Genomic DNA, 16,887 nt, shown 5'->3' with positions numbered 1-16,887 from the left:
ATAAAATGCACAAAACTGGTTCGAAACATATAAAACGGATACAAATATTAAAATAACCACTGGACATGTTTTAATTCCAAGAGGAGAAGGCTGTCAATGGCTACCTGTCCTGCTGGCTATGTGCTACCTCCAAGGTCAGAGGCAGTGTGCCAAGCTACACCTGTTACTGGGGAACATGGGCGGAACATGGAATGAGAAATTATTTTCTCATTCCAATTAACATACTGCGTGGCTTGCAAGGTTGGAGGAATCTACAACGGATTCAAAGGAGTTCAGATTTTTATGGATTTGACCGGTGGAGAAAGAAGGAGCCTGGTTAGGAAGCAGCTACAAGCTGTATAAAGGGGAATGGTGAGGCAGAGATTCCATTCTGGGGTTTAGTTACAACCAGCCAGGCGTCTAAACGAGCGATTCAAGGTGTTCAACCCATTTTGGGGATCATAGAATCATAGAATAGTAGAGTTGGAAGGGGCCTATAAGGCCATCGAGTCCAACCCCCTGCTCAATGCAGGAATCCACCCTAAAGCATCCCTGACAGATGCTTGTCCAGCTGCTTCTTGAAGGCCTCTAGGGTGGGAGAGCCCACAACCTCCCTAGGTAACTGGTTCCATTGTTGTACTGCTCTAACAGTCAGGACGTTTTTCCTGATGTCCAGCCGGAATCTGGCTTCCTGTCACTTGAGCCCATTATTCCGTGTTCTGCACTCTGGGATCATCGAGAAGAGATAGGCCTCAGCACCTCGGACAGCACCTTTAGACTTCTGGCTGGATGTAACTAAGACCACGAGAAGAGCCCTTATGCTGGATCAGACCGATTCATTTTATCATTTGTTTTTATTGCATTTGTACACCGCCCCATAGCCAAAGCCCTCTGGGCAATTCATCAAGGGTCTGTCTAGTCCAGTGTTCTGTTCCCACAGTGGCCAACCAGCTGTCAACCAGGGATTCACAAGCAGGACACGGTGCAACAGCACCCTCCCACCCATGTTCCCCAGCAACTGGTGTACTGCCTCTGATACTGCCTCTGATACAGGAGGTAGCACATAGCCACCAGGGCTAGTAGCCATGGATAGCCTTCTCCTCGGACTTTGGACCTCTTACGTTGGCTATACAAGGCGATTTCCTTGAGATCCATTTACAGGACGTTATTTCCGCTGCCCTCCAGTCCTGGGAACATGGGAAACTCTTGTAGAGGAGGGAAAAATACCCACAAAGAATTTCCAACCAGAGTGAGGGGTGTGTGGGGGGAGGCATGTGTAATCTCCGCGTCCCGATATCAGCGGAGAGGGCAGACGGCATGAAATCACTGGCTTGTGACTCCCGTGTCTCCAGCGGAGCAAGCGAATGACACCTAATAAAGGGAATTTTCTCCCGGCAGAGTTGCATGCCATCGCAGAGGCTGGAATGCGCCCCCGATAACCTAAGGAAGCAAAGCCTCGTGCCCAAAGGGTATATAAGAGCAGCTGGGAGAAAGGGAGAGACACAGGACAAGAACAGGAGACCAGAGGCTTCATCTCCGGGGAAGAAAAAGGACCCCTCTCTCTGCAACCCAGCACACATCCCAACAGCATGGATGCTAAATGGTCATTTTGCTGCAGCCTCTCCTTGCTGTTTCTCCTCTGCTTCCAGCGCTCCGCCGCCCATCCCATCGACAGCCTCAGCCCTGCCAAGGAGCTAGCCAGCATGGAGGTAAGGGATTCCGAGTTCATTTCTAAACCGACGATTCATAACCGTGCAACTCCGGTTCGGGAATTGATTGCCAAGTTGGGCAAGTTTTTAAGAACATCAAAAGTGCCATAGTGGATCAGAACCAGGGTCCACCTAGTCTAGCACTCTTTTCATACAGTGGCCAAACAGGTGTTGACCAGGGACCCACAAGCAGCACAGCAACAGCACCCATGTTCCCCAGCAACTGGGGCACACAGGCTTACTGCCTCGAATACTGGAGATAGCACACAACCATCCGGGCTAGTAGCCATGGATAGCCTTCGCCTCCAAGAATTTATCCAACCCCCTTTTAAAGCCATCCAGATTGGTGGCCATCACCACATCTTGTGGTAGTGAGTTCCATAGTTTAACTCTCCTTCCTTTTAGCTGTCCTGAATCTCCCACCAATCAGCTTCATGGGATGCCCCCGGGGTCTAGCGTTTTGAGAGAGGGAGAAAAATGTCTCCCTGTCCACTTTCTCCACACCGTGCATCATTTTGTCCACCTCTATCCTGTCTCCCCTCGGCCTCCTTTTTTCCAAGCTAAACAATCCCAGCTGTTGTCACCTTCCCTCCTAGGGGAGATTCTCCAGCCCCTTCATCATTTTAGTTGCCCCTTTCTGCACTTTTCCCAGATCTCTAATATCCTTTTTTTAAAGTGTGGTGACCAGAACTGTACACAGTATTCTCAGTGTGGTCACACCCTAGATTTGTATAAAGGCAGTATGATACCGGCCGTTTTATTCTCCATTCCTGTTATAATGCCAAACATGGAGTTTGCCTTCTTTCCAGCAGCCGCACACTGGCTGGACATTTCTTCGAAGGCAGCTCTTTTGAGAAACATTTTTCCCCTCCTTCCCTTCTCATCCCTATTTTCTTGTGTGCTGTGCCTTTTTTTAAAGTTTGTAAGCCTGTGGGCACAGGGACTGTTCTTTTTATCGATTGTCCATAAGCCGCTGAGGAGTGGGATAACAATGCTTTAAACAAACCAAGGAGCCTCCAGCTTCAGAAGCAGTCTATCTCAAAAGGGGAAAACCTGCCTTCATGGCTTTCTTATGAGTTTCCTGCAAGCCTTTGGCTGTCCCCTGTTGGAAACAGGATACTGGAACTGAGGGACCTTTGGTGTGATCCAGCCGGGCTCTTCGTGAGGTGAGGCTAGCCATGAGTGCAGGTGGCTTTTAAAAAGGATCAGACCCATTCAGAGAGGAGACGTCTGAATTGGAGGGAGACCTGGGATCTCCATGTAATGGAGAGTGCATACCTCTTGTCGAAAGAGCTGGTCACATTTAGCTTGGAGAAGAGAAAGTTGCAAATACCTAAAAAGCTGTACCGCGGAAGATAGCAGACATATTCTCAGTTGCTCCCAAGGACAGGACTCGAATCAATGGGTGGAAATGGCAAGGAAGCAGGTTTCCCCTAAACATTAGGAGAAATGTCCAAACAGACAGAGATGTTCAGCAACGCAGGGAGGTGGTGGGTTCTCCTTCACCGGAGGTCTTTAAGAGAGGGTGGAGGACCGCCTGTCAGGAATGTTGTAGTTGCACCCTGAAGTGCAGAGCCCGCATTGAACTGGGGGTTGGACTAGATTATCTTTGAGGCCCTTTCTGCTTCTGGGGTTCTGTTTTTTAGGGGAACCGAAGCTCAGTGGCAAAACGTACACCTTCTATTTCTAAAACCACCAGCCTGCTCTCAAGAGAGGGACGCAGTCAGAGACACAGGGATGGAGAGACAGACAGACAGACAGACACAGCAGCAGCAGTAATCCCTTTTAACACTCTTACCTTCCGCAGGGGGACAGGGGTTTTGTGGCAGCTACGGTTTGGGCAGCATTTTTCATTTCCAATGTCCCAAGTTTCTAGGTTGCCGGTGGCTGCAGCGACTCCGGCCACCTTTCTTGGGGGAAAAGGTTGAGTTCACTACCAGAAGCGCTGCGGATGTTGCACGCTGGTTCTGCTCCTGGGAAGGTGTTGGGTATGAGCAGGGAGAAACTTCTGTGAGATGCTGAAGCCTCCATCTCTCTCTCTCTCTCTCTCTCTCTCTCTCACACACACACACACACACACCCTAGGAACACAATGGCCATGGACCATATTAGGAAAAAGAAAACGTGAAAACTGCAACGGCATTTTCTTGCAGTACTGAGAACTCCGTTGAAAATTCCACTCTACCAGCAAAACCCAGTTTTCAATTACCCTTCCCCACTACCAACCAGTCTATATCCTGCGTCCTTTGAGCATGCTCAGGAACACCCGGGGCTGTATTTTGGTGATGGTGGTGTGGCCGTTGCTCCTTCTGTTTTGATCTTTTTCCTAAAGAATTTTTGCACTACTGCTTACAGTTCTCTCGTGCATGGATGGTGGTGCTGCTTCAGTGCCTTGAACACCGGCTCTTGGAGGTTTGGACATCAGGTCTGGCTTCAGCCCTTAGATCTCACCCCAAAATGAGATTAAGCTTGTGTGCACCCACTTACCCGTTGAACTCAATGGGACTCACTTCTGATGTATAGGATTGCACTCTTAGTGCCAATAGCTGCATTTCTGCTAATTCATCCTCTTACAGCATTTCTTTCTTTCCTTCCTTTCATTTCTGCATTTATTTATCCTTCCATTTCTGCATATTCATCTTCTCTCATATGTCTTTTTTGTTCCTTCCTTCCCTCCTTTCTAATAGAATCATAGAATCATAGAATAGCAGAGTTGGAAGGGGCCTACAAGGCCATCGAGTCCAACCCCCTGCTCAATGCAGGAATCCACCCTAAAGCAGCCCTGACAGATGGTTGTCCAGCTGCCTCTTGAATGCCTCTAGTGTGGGAGAGCCCACAACTTCCCTAGGTAGCTGATTCCATTGTCGTACTGCTCTAACAGTCAGGACGTTTTTCCTGATGTCCAGCTGGAATCTGGCTTCCTGTAACTTGAGCCCGTTATTCCGTGTCCTGCACTCTGGGAGGATGGAGAAGAGATCCTGGCCCTCCTCTGTGTGACAACCTTTTAAGTCTTTGAAGAGTGCTCTCATGTCTCCCCTCAATCTTCTCTTCTCCAGGCTAAACATGCCCAGTTCTTTCAGTCTCTCTTCATAGGGCTTCGTTTCCAGACCCCTGATCATCCTGGTTGCCCTCCTCTGAACACGCTCCAGCTTGTCTGCGTCCTTCTTGAATTGTGGAGCCCAGAACTGGACGCAATACTCTTTTCTTCCATTAATCTATTATTCTCTATTTAAAACATTTATAATATATGGCACTTTGTTGCTGTAGCCTCTAAAGCTGGTCATTGTGGTTTGAAACTGCTGTTTAATACATATTATGATTCGTTATAACTATTTTTTTATTTCAAAGTATTTATATTCTGTCTGTCTTCCCATTTTTTTTTTTAAAAAAACACACACCCTTAAGGCAAAGTTTGCAACAGTGTAGTGTAGTGGTTAGAGTGTTGGACTGGGAGTCGGGAGATCCGAATTCTAGTCCCCACTTCGCCACGGAAACCTACTTTGAGCCAGTCACAGCCTCTCAGCTCAACCCACCTCACAGGGTTGTTGTGGTGAGGATAAAACGGCGGAGAAAGGAGGATTATGGACGCTGCCTTGGGTTCCTTGGAGGAAAAAAGGCAGGATATAAATGCAATAATAAATAAATAATAATACATATCAGGATTTCAAAAGGCAATAAAAATGCCCAGATTCAAAGGCAGGATTTGGAGAGCTGATAAAATAGCCTTAACAACATTCAAGGGATCAACGGAATCATTCTATCCTACGATGCATTTCCTTTTCATTCCAGGCTCTTCTGGAGAAGTTGGAGGAAAAAGTCTCCCTGATGGAAGACCTGCGGAACAGCGCTGAGTTCGAGGGACCCGAAACCCAGGGAGGGAGTCTGGTGGAGTTCTCCGACAACAGTGATGAACAGCAGCTGATGGATCCCAGGGTCGATTTTCCCCCTTTCCTGTCCGACAGGAGCTCTCTGCTGAAACGCATGCGGGGTCTTCAGGCTGCAAAGAGCATGCGAGACTCCGGCTGTTTCGGGAGGAGATTGGACAGGATCGGCTCCGTGAGCGGCATGGGATGCAAAGGTGAGCTCCTCTCCGGGTCATCTGGTCTGCAGAAGGCCTCCCCATGAAGGCAACAAGGCAGGATTTCCCCCAGTGCCTAATAACAGATATATATTTATTCCCCCCTGCCCCGAATTGCAATCGAAGGCACATTTCGTTCTCACTTCCTTGCAAAAGGGCCCACATAGGGAAAAGACAACCAAGGCCCACAACCCAATAGCAACATCCCCTTTCCAATTGATGGAGAGCAGAGAGCGCCAGAGTAGGGTACCAGACCAGGGATGGGCGGGGCAAAGGCAAAAGGGGAGGGCCTCAAATGCCAGTGCATTTACACTTAAAAGCTTTTAGTCGCCGGAGATGCATTTCAACCTTTCAGAACAGGGGGTGAAACGCTGTAGCAAAGACAGGAAACCACCAAATTGGTGGTTGGGAGGAAGTGGGAGGGGCCAGTGGAAGGAGGTGTGGCCATCTAGAAAACCTTGGTTGGGGGCTAGATTGACTTCACAGGGTGGTTGGATTTGGCCTGATCTTCAATGTCTCTGATCTGAGCTGATCATCAAGCAGCAAACCTTGGAGTCTCTAAAATCTATGAAACTGCGCAGCACAACTCTCAAAGTCAGGGCTTCCTCTGATTATGCTCTAATTTCCCCCCCCCTTTATTCCCCCCCCCCAGGTTCAAGAAGGCATTAAAAACCAGCTTCCTGTCGCCTCCTCCCCAAAAGGATTCTAACTTTTGATGGCACGCGGCTTCCCGAAGACACTCTGACCAACCAGCGTTTCTTCGAAATCTCTGGAACGGATGGAACGTTCCACCTATTTATTTATTTATTAATTTATTTATTACTTGACCTTTTGTTTGTTTGTGTTTGCTTTTTTTTTCTTTCTTTCTTAAAAAAACAAACCCCAAAGCCCTTTCTTACTCTCAAGCCCAGAGACCATTGCTTGAAATAATAGTAATAAAACTAATAAACAGAAACACCATAAGCTCTTTGTGTTGAGTTTACTCTTGCTGCTTTGTTTCGGGTTCTGTTGGATGAAAAAGAACGCTGATCATTCTTTTCCTGAATGATGGGGTTCATCTGCCAGCCCACGCAAGCCTCTAGTCCACATTTCAACGTTTCCCTGGGGCATGGCGGCCTGGGACCTTCACTAGCCTGGAAACAAAGTTTTAAGGTTTCCCTTGTGAAAATACTTCTGTTTCCTGAGTGGAAGAGCAGGAAGAAGAGACTGTTCAAGAAGTATCTACACATAGAATCATAGAACAGCAGAGTTGGAAGGGGCCTACAAGGCCATCGAGTCCAACCCCCTGCTCAATGCAGGAATCCACCCTAAAGCATCCCTGACAGAGGGTTGTCCAGCTGCCTCTTGAAGGCCTCTAGTGTGGGAGAGCCCACAACCTCCCTAGGTAACGGATTCCATTGTTGCACTACTCTAACAGTCAGGAAGTTTTTCCTGATGTCCAGCTGAAATCTGGCTTCCTTTAACTTGAGCCTGTTCTTCCGTGTCCTGCACTCTGGGAGGATCGAGAAGAGATCCTGGCCCTCCTCTGTGTGACAACCTTTCAAGTATTTGAAGAGTGCTCTCATGTCTCCCCTCCATCTTCTCTTCTCCAGGCTAAACCTGCCCAGTTCTTTCAGTCTCTCTTCATAGGGCTTTGTTTCCAGACCCCTGATCATCCTGGTTGCCCTCCTCTGAACACGCTCCAGCTTGTCTGCGTCCTTCTTGAATTGTGGAGCCCAGAACTGGATTGTATACAGTCCTGTTCTGTATACAAGATTGTGTACAAGTATACAAGATTGTGTACAATCTTGTATACAATCTTGTATACTGTATACAAGATTGTGTGCAATATCCTTTTCCCAAACACTTCCATAACTCCGTAACACAAACTGGCTCTCAAAACACACAAATGTGGCAATCTCCAGGGCTTTACTGCCTCATGGGGATGCTACTCTCTCAGATAAAACAGAGTGTGGTGTAGTGGCTAGAGTGTCTGCGAGTCGGGAGATCCGGGTTCTAGTCCCCACTTGTCCATGGAAACCCACTGGGTGACTTTGGGCCAGTCACAGCCCAACACACCTCACAGGGCTGTTGTGAGAATAAAGTGGGGAGGAGGAGGATTATGTATGCCGCTTTGAGTTCCTTGCAGGAAGAAAGGCGGGCTATAAATGCAATGAATAAATAATAATAAATATAATAATAAGGCAGGGGATAGGTTTTACTCAAATTAGCTAGCACAAAAACATTTACGATCATGTGTACATTCTCCTAGTTTAAATAGGAAATTGCCTTAAAGTAAGTCAGACCATTCCTCCAAATAGCTCAGTATTGCATGCACAGACTGGCAGCAACTGTAGGAGGTTTAAAACCCTACCAGGAGATGCCAGAAATCGTACCCGGGTCCTCTTGCATGCAAAGCAGGTGCCGTGCCATTGAAATATGTCAAGTAAGATTCCAGTCCTCGTGGTCCTGAATAAAAGGGCATATTTAAGCAGGAACGTAAGACGGTGCATTAGTCTTAGCTGAATATTGTCTCCAGCATGGGTGTGTATTTCATTATTTACAATATTTATATATGGCTCCATATCTAAAATAGATTCCAGAGCAGTGGACATAAAAAGTAAAACAGAAACAAAAATTAAAAGATGCATATTAAAATTATTCAATTTCAAAACAGGATACCAATAAAAAACATGGTTGTCAGTTAAGGGAGGCTTCCTGGAAAAGAGTTGTTTTCAGGAAGTGCCGGAAGCAGCACAATGTTGGCACCTGCCTGACCTCCAGTGGCGGGGAGTTCCACAGAGAAGGGGCCACCATGCTGAAGGCTCTTCTGGTGGGCTCCAATCAGGCCATGTGGAACCCCCAGCAGCATCTTGGACCATTTTCATCCCATTAGGAGAGGCATTTCAACTTCTCAGAAAAGGGGAAAAACTGCACATTAGCTGAGGATCCACCAAACGGTCAGTGGGTGTGGTGAAAGGGGTGTGGCCAGAGTCAAGGGGGTGGGGCCAGGGAAAAGTGGGCGGGGCCAGGGCATGACCATCTGAGAAATGCAGGATGTCAAAGTGGTAACCCAGGTCAGCTAGGTTTGGCCTCCAATACTATTCCCTTGATTTAAACTGACCAGCAGATGCTCTCCAGTGTTTCAGTAGGGGTCTTTCGCAGTCCTACTTGGAAATAATAATAATAATAATAATAATAATAATAATAATAATAATAATAGTAATAATAATTATTTCTTACCCGCCTCTCCACTTTGATCAAGACGGGGAACAACTATAAACAATAAAATACATAATACTCAATTAAAACATAATAGACATTGTTAAAAACATCCTAAAAAAATCCTAAAAACATTTTAAATACGTCTTAAAATTCCACTGGATAGGCCTGCCGGAAGAGCTTTCTTGAATGCTAGTAGACTGTCAAGCTGACGAGTCTCCTCCGGCCGGCCATTCCACAGTCTGGGAGCAGCAGAAGAGAAGGTCCTCTGGGTAACGTTTGTCAATCTAGTTTTTGCTAGCTGAAGTAGATTCTTCCCAGTGGACCTGAGTGTGCAGGGCGGATTGTACAGGAGAAGGCGATCCCGCAGGTAGCCCGGACCCAAACCATGTAGGGCTTTAAAGGTGCTCACCAACACTTTATACTTTGCCTGGAAACTAATCGGCAGCCAGTGAAGAGATTTTAAAACTGGTGTAATGTGACCACCCCTAGGTGTACCAGTGACCAGCCTGGCTGCTATATTTTAAACTAGTTGACGTTTCCGGACTAGGCACGAAGGTAGCCCTATGTAGAGTGCATTGCAGAAGTCGAGCCTTGAAGTTACCAGCGCGTGCACAACCGTCTTTAGGTCTTCTAACTCTACAAAGGGGCGCAGCTGGCGTATCAGCCAGGACTTGAACCCGGCACCATCTGCATGCAAAGCAGGAGCGACAACCCTCGTTAACATGCTTGCTAAGTTCACATTGAGAGACAGAGCTGGATTGTCATGATTTTAGCTAGGGAATGCAGTGTGTAAGGTAACACCGTTGCCTACAAATTCGTCAAGAAGTCTTAGAATTTGGGTCCAAAGAGCTTTTCACACTGCAGATTTTAAAAACAGCAAAATTGTCAAAATTGCGGTCTGCCAGAGGGCACCCGTCATTATAGCAATTTATAAAAGCAAATTAAATATACAGGCTGAGCAACCTAATCCATCAGCTTTCTCCAACGTGGTGTCCTCCAGGTATTTTGGACTTCATTTCATTTCATCTATTGTATTTATACACGGCCCGATCGCGGAAGCTCTCAGGGTGGCTTATTAAAAATTTAACCCTAAAAACACAATATAATAACGCAATATACGATCGTCTGCATAGAAAAATATAAAACCATTTTCAACAGACAACAATAAGAGTCCCAGGATGGGTTTTTTTTTTTATCATATGCTGTCAAAAACCTAAGAGTGGAGGAAAGTCTTAACCTGGCATGGGAAAAATCACAGTGGTGGTGCTGAACAGACCTCACTGGGGAAAGTGTTCCACAATTTAGGGGGCCACCACTGAGAAAGCCCTCTCCTTTCTTGCCAGCTTTTAAATCTCCCTCAGAAGAGGCACTTGGTGGAGGGCGTTGACTGATGATTGTAGTCCTGGAAGGGGGGGTATGATGTTCCCAGATTGGTAGGGTCGTGTATACGTGAGAACGGGCTCTGGCAAACTAGCCTGACCGACATTCTAGGGCGCCAGACGAGATCTCACATGTTGTGCTCTCTAACCATTGGAACACACAGCCCGACAAAATGCACATTGTCCACGGATCGGTGCACGGGTTTCCTCCAGGGCCAAATCGAGATAGACACAATTTCCATGAAGGAGAAAGGAGGCTGAGGGGGAAAGCGGCACAGCGCTAGCCAAGTTGAGCAGTTCATTATTTATTTATTTAGCACCATCAGTGTATATGGTGCTGTACAGAGTAAAACAATAAAATAGCATAGCAGTTCATGAATAAACCGAACCCTGCAAGGAAAGTTCCGTGGCCACCAATATACACAGATGCACAATATACACAGGGCCTTCTCCGCGAGTCCCTGCCAAAGGAAGTGAGGCCTTCCTGCTGTGGCACCCCAGCTGTGGAACGAGCTCCCTAAGGAGGTTCGCTTGGCACCTACATGATATGCTTTTAGACGCCAGGTGAAGACCTTTTTATTCTCCCAGCATTTTAACAGTCTATAAATACATTTTAACTTGGTGTTTTAAATCTGTAATTTTGCATTGCTGCTGTTTTTATCTGGTTGAGCTTTTAAGTTGTATTTTATATCATGGTTTTATACTGTCGTTTTATACTTTGAATGTTTTTAATTTTTGTGAACCGCCCAGAGAGCTCAGGCTATTGGGCGGTATAGAAATGTAATAAATAAATAAATAAAATTTATCTTCGAGGGGGCAAGGATAGGGAGTGCCATTTTACAGAGCCGCAGCATGGCAGTAACCAACCTGGCACCCATCAGATGAGATGGATTACAACTCCCATCATTATCCTCTTTTTCCTCCTGTTCCTCCTCCTCCTCCTCTTCCCCTTCCTCCTTTTACTCCCATGTCTCCTGCTCTTTTGCTCCTCCTCCTTTTTTCAACAGCAACAATTGTAATTTATTTATTTATTTATTACATTTTTATACCGCCCAATAGCCGAAGCTCTCTGGGCGGTTCACAACAATTATTTGTTGTTGTAAGAAGTTCTGCTTCAGCAATGTGGGATATGAATCTTTGAACAAACATTATTATCATCATTATTATCATGGCTGTTGCTGCTATCATTATTATTATTATTATTATTATTATTATTATTGAAACAACTTACAATTATTTTTGCAATTTATTTTTGCAATTATTTCCAATGTGGGATATAAATCTTTGAACAAACATTATTATTATCATCATAGCTGTTGCTGCTATCATTATTACTATTATTATTATTATTATTATTATTATTATTATTATTATTATTGAAACAACATATTACAATTATTTTTGCAATTTATTTTTGCAATTATTTCCAATGTGGGATATAAATCTTTGAACAAACATTATTATTATTATTATTATTATTAGTATTATCATCATCATCATCATCATCATGGTTGTTGCTATCATTATTATTATTGAAACAACATCTTACAACTATTTTTGCAATTTATTTTTGCAAATTATTTTTGCAATTATTTCAATGTGGGATATGAATCTTAGAACAAACATTATTATTATCATTATGGTTGTTGTTGCTATCATTATTATTATTATTATTATTGGAACTACAACTTACAATTATTGTTGCAATTTACATTAGGGTCCACTCAACAACCCGTATGCGCGTGAGTGATGTTGAATAATTGTGACCCCATCCATTCATGCCTATATATCCTACTATAAAAGAAGGCTCAATTATGCCGGATAGGACGGTATAGCAACGTGGCAAAGTGGGCTTCAAAAGCACTTCTTAAAAATGCTCTTCAGTGCTCCTCGCTCGACCTGTCCGCAGAAGATCAGAAAACCTTGCAAATTCGACCGATTCCGTAGGCGTAGATGTACAGCATTCGCCTGCTGCAGCAAAACTAACAAAAAGTGTGGCAGAGTGTTACATTTTTTTTAGTCTCCAGGGTTTCCACAAGACTCGGGTCGTTGTGAAATGTGACAGAGCTTGTAAAGGTAGCTCTGAACTTTCTTCCGTCACGGGGAAAACAGGAGCACATCAGTCTGGTGGCGATTGGCCCAAGGACATGGCGCTTGACAGCCAGCGATGGGTTGGTCATGATTTTCCACTGCTGAAGCAGCCGGAGAGTCTGCCTCCGCTAGAGATAACAAGGGGATGTTCGGGAGCTTCTTTCACACCTCCGAAGTGCGAAGCTTCTCCAGATGAGTCAACAGGAATGCATGTGTCACACGGGTGCCCAGGCTTGCCATTTCTGTTAACGGACGCCGAGCGGCGCATCTCCGGCACCGGAGATCACTTTAAAAGGGCATCTTCTGCCAGCCTCTGTATCTCCGATGCCTTATCAAGGATGGGTGATGGAATGCAGTGGGGTTCCATTCTTCAGGCATGAGCTTTGCAGGTCCCGCGGGTATAAAGATGGGGGAAGTCAGGCCTGACACGACAAAGGAGCGGCGAGGAAGAACTGGGGGAAGGCGGTACGTGGACGACACCATGGGATCAACCGTTCCTCTTCTGCTTCTTCTGTGGCTTGTGGGTCAACTTCAAGGCAGAACCAAAGCCCAACCTATCGACAGGGTGGAACTGGCTGACATCAAGGTAAGGCATTATAGACGGCGTCTCGGCGTTCGGTCAACTGATTCTTGCAGGGCTTCAGGTCCAGCTTGGGAATGCAAGATATCTCAGTGGGCTTCCAACGTCATCAAGTCTGTGTTCTCCCTGCTGCTATCACCCTTGGTCCACCTCCTCCTTCTTCTCCTTGCTTGCTCAGCAGGCAGACAGCCAGGGAGCCAGCAGGCCATGGGTCTCCTGACCCTTCTTCTCACCATCAACGTTCTCTGGGCCAGGGGAAGGAGCAGGTTGCAATGGTGAAGAGTCAGAGCTTTGTCCAAGGGGATCTTGACGCTTGGCCTGCATGGACAAATCTCTCAATTCCCATTTCTCCCCATTCTTCATTTCCCCTATTTGAATGGTGGAGGCTGGTGTGTGTTTTTTTTAATGCAAATCCGCACCCATTTTTGTGAACGTTTCAGCTGATACAGCCTTCCCCAATCCGGGGCCACCCAGATGTGTTGGATGACAACTCCCATGAGGCACAACTGGCATGGCCAATGGTTAGGAAAGCTGAGGGTTGTCACACAAAACATCAAAATTGTACCAGGTTGGGAGAGGTTATGAAATCATGGGCTCAAGTTACAGGAAGCCAGATTCTGGCTGGAGAGCAGGAAAAACTTCCTGACTGTTAGAGCAGTACGACAATGGAACCAGTTACCTAGGGAGGTTGTGGAGACCTCCCTAGGTAACTAGAGACCTTCAAGAGGTAGCTGGACAAGCATCTGTCAGGGATGCTTTAGGGTGGATTCCTGCACTGAGCAGGGGGTTGGACTCGATGGCCTTGTAGGCCCCTTCCAACTCTACTGTTCTATGATTCTAGGATTCCATCCTGTCCTCTCTTACTCGCCTCTTTGTAATTAAAAAATAAAACTTAGAGGAGCTTTAAAGCATGGATGGGGACCTTCTTGCTGTGGGACTAATATGGCCAGCTTTCCTGTCTTATTTCTGATCAGTGACAGGAGAGGTAATGGCTTCCCCGCCCCATGCTGCATTACGACTTTTTAAAAAGCCTTCGTTAGTGCCAACGGAGGTTTGTTGTCCTGTGAGATGTTAGTTTCACAGGTCGACAACGTGGTGCTCTCCGGAGTTCTTTGACTACAAACCCCCATGATCCCCGATCACGGGCCGGTTTGGCTGTGGCTTTTGGGACTTGTAGTCCAAACTATCTGCAGGGCGCCAGGTTCCCTACTGCTCCATCCATGCCCACCTGGTTCAAAGCTTGGACTCATTTAATTCACAGCACTTGTTCGATTCTCCCTCACACTGAAATGAATGAAAAAAGAAATCCTTAACCTGGCCTAGATCACGTTCTGTACGCGAATCTCTTTCAACAAGGGGGATGGGATTTTAACTCTGGAGAAGCTCTTGTGTGATGCATTCCAGGGATGGGTGGAGCCAAAAAGGCAATTTTTTTAAAAATACTAGCATATTTGAGCTTATACCTCTTAGTATTATTATTATTATTATTTATTTATATAGCAGTGGTCATTAAGCCCTAAAACAGACATTTCAACCTTTTGGATGCACAAAAGATCAGGAAACCAACCAAGGATTGATGTTTGGACATGTGGTGAACCTCGGTGCACCGGATTGGGACCTTAAGCGGGCTGAATTTGGCCCACAAAACCCATCATAGAATCATAGAATCATAGAATAGCAGAGTTGGAAGGGGTCCACAAGGCCATCAAGTCCAACCCCCTGCTCAATGCAGGAATCCACCCTAAAGCATCCCTGACAGATGCTTGTCCAGCTGCCTCTTGAAGGCCTCTAGGGTGGGAGAGCCCACAACCTCCCTAGGTAACGGATTCCACCGTCGCACTGCTCTAACAGTCAGGAAGTTTTTCCTGATGTCCAGCTGGAATCTGGCTTCCTTTAACTTGAGCCCGTTATTCCGTGTCCTGCACTCTGGGAGGATCGAGAAGAGATCCTGGCCCTCCTCTGTGGGACAACCTTTCAAGGATTTGAAGAGTGCTCTCATGTCTCCCCTCAATCTTCTCTTCTCCAGGCTAAACATGCCCAGTTCTTTCAGTCTCTCTTCATAGGGCTTTGTTTCCAGACCCCTGATCATCCTGGTTGCCCTCCTCTGAACCCGCTCCAGCTTTTCTGCGTCCTTCTTGAATTGTGGCGCCCAGAACTGGACGCAATACTCTAGATGAGGCCTAACCAGAGCCGAATAGAGAGGAACCATACCTCATGTGATTTGGAAGCTATACTTCAAAATATATCAAACTATATATCAAATACATAAACACACACACACACACACACACACAGAGGAGCTGACCTTCAGTGCTTTTTACAAATGCCAAATCTGCACTAAATCAACAGTGTTCTGTTTTTTTAATAGCCCAATACTTCATCGCATTTGTTTTACATTAATGGACGTCGGCTATAAGAAGACTTCCTCCCATGCAAACAAGCAGAGGGTGGGGCCCTCTCTCTTGCTGATCCCGTGACTTGGGTTCTCTCCCTCTGTCTCAGGCACTTCTGGAGCGTTTGGAAGAAAAACTCCAGCCGGAAGAAAGCGACACAGGGCTTGGCCGAGGCTTCGATGAACCGAATGGCGAAACGGCGGAAGACGCTTACGAAACTCTGCCTTCCTGGGAAGACGAATACGCACAGCCCCAAAGCGAAGGTGGCTTCGGCCATGGCAGGCGGCAGCCACCAGAGAGGATGCCGGCAGCCACGAGGAACAAATTGAGGGCACTTTTCAGTGCCCCCCGCAACAGGCAACAGTCCTCGAGTTGCTTCGGTCAACGGCTGGACAGAATAGGGACGACAAGTGGGATGGGCTGTAAGAAAAGGGTAAGAACTGGAGGAAATTCGGCAAGGGGAATGGGGCGAAAAGCAGGGGTGCAAAACCAGGGTGACTTTGTGGCATAAGAGCCGGAAAGCTGCTTTGCTTGAAAACCAGCAGAGAGGAAAGAACGGGACAGATTCCTAGTGGAATTTCTATCCTGCAATGTCGTTTCTTTAGGTTGTAGGGAGCAAAATGGTATTGGGCTGGATTCTGGTTCTGGACTCATATGGCAGGCTGGATGATATTGGGGGTGGGGTCCTCCCACTCCCTGCCAGGACCCCCTTCCCATTTCACCTCTCTTCATGCAGCGAGAGTGTGGAGAGGCATAAGGCCTGAAGGTTGGGCAGGGTTTATTTATTTATTTATTTATTCATTACATTTTTATACTGCCCAATAGCTGAAGCTTCAGTGGGGCGGATGACGAACCACAGAGGGCCACACGGTCCCCAATCCCTGCTTTCAATCCAAAACCACCAACCCTCCACAAATACCCCCTGGCAATAGACACCTTGAATGTAGCCCTGAGACCTCTACATCGTAACGCATCACATTTGTGCTTTCACCTTTTGCAGAACTGAAGCGAAACCTGAAATTAGCAACGATCTCCGTCTCCAGCAAGTAACCTCCAAGCCTTTCTTCGAAACCCCCTGATCCCTTTAAAGACCCTTACTGATAGACTCTTCAGCTGAAGAAGAAAACACAGCCCCCTGGGCGTGTGGAGGATTTGCTTCCGTATCCCGCTCAGCTACCTCACGCAGTCATCGTGAGGATAAAAGGAGATTCGGGATGCTTCTCTCCTGCTGGGATCTCTCGGAATGGGGTGGGGGGAGAGAGAGCTGCTATTTTCCCCAATGTAACATAAATGTAAAAGGCAAGAGTAAATGAATAAAGTTCCCTCCGTGGCACAAACGGTCATAGTACTCCTTTTTGCTGCAATCCCCAATCCTTTGCCTGCATCAGAAGTCTAATAGAGATTCAGCACCAGGGACAGAGACAGAACTCAATTCTGGCTCCCAGCGCATGGAACTTACTCCAGAATGCTCCCA

General features: G+C 46.5%; 2 protein-coding genes across 2 annotated transcripts; both read left to right on the top strand.

The window, feature by feature from the left end:
- Positions 1–1,568: 1,568 nt before the first annotated feature.
- On the top strand, positions 1,569–6,504 carry LOC134411622 (natriuretic peptides A-like). The gene is made up of 3 exons (XM_063145491.1): positions 1,569–1,688; positions 5,478–5,766; positions 6,419–6,504. Exons 1-3 carry the CDS (start codon positions 1,569–1,571, stop codon positions 6,433–6,435), a joined length of 426 nt encoding a protein of 141 aa, XP_063001561.1. The 3' UTR covers positions 6,436–6,504.
- A 6,417-nt stretch (positions 6,505–12,921) lies between these two features.
- On the top strand, positions 12,922–16,492 carry LOC134411599 (natriuretic peptides A-like). Its single transcript, XM_063145463.1, has 3 exons — positions 12,922–13,026; positions 15,523–15,770; positions 16,414–16,492. Exons 1-3 carry the CDS (start codon positions 12,922–12,924, stop codon positions 16,490–16,492), a joined length of 432 nt encoding a protein of 143 aa, XP_063001533.1.
- Positions 16,493–16,887: the final 395 nt, after the last annotated feature.

Source organism: Elgaria multicarinata, chromosome 20 (assembly GCF_023053635.1).
Source record: "Elgaria multicarinata webbii isolate HBS135686 ecotype San Diego chromosome 20, rElgMul1.1.pri, whole genome shotgun sequence".
NCBI lineage: Eukaryota > Metazoa > Chordata > Lepidosauria > Squamata > Anguidae > Elgaria > Elgaria multicarinata.
Note: the sequence above shows the minus strand (reverse complement) of the source record. Positions and strands in the feature narration are given on the sequence as shown.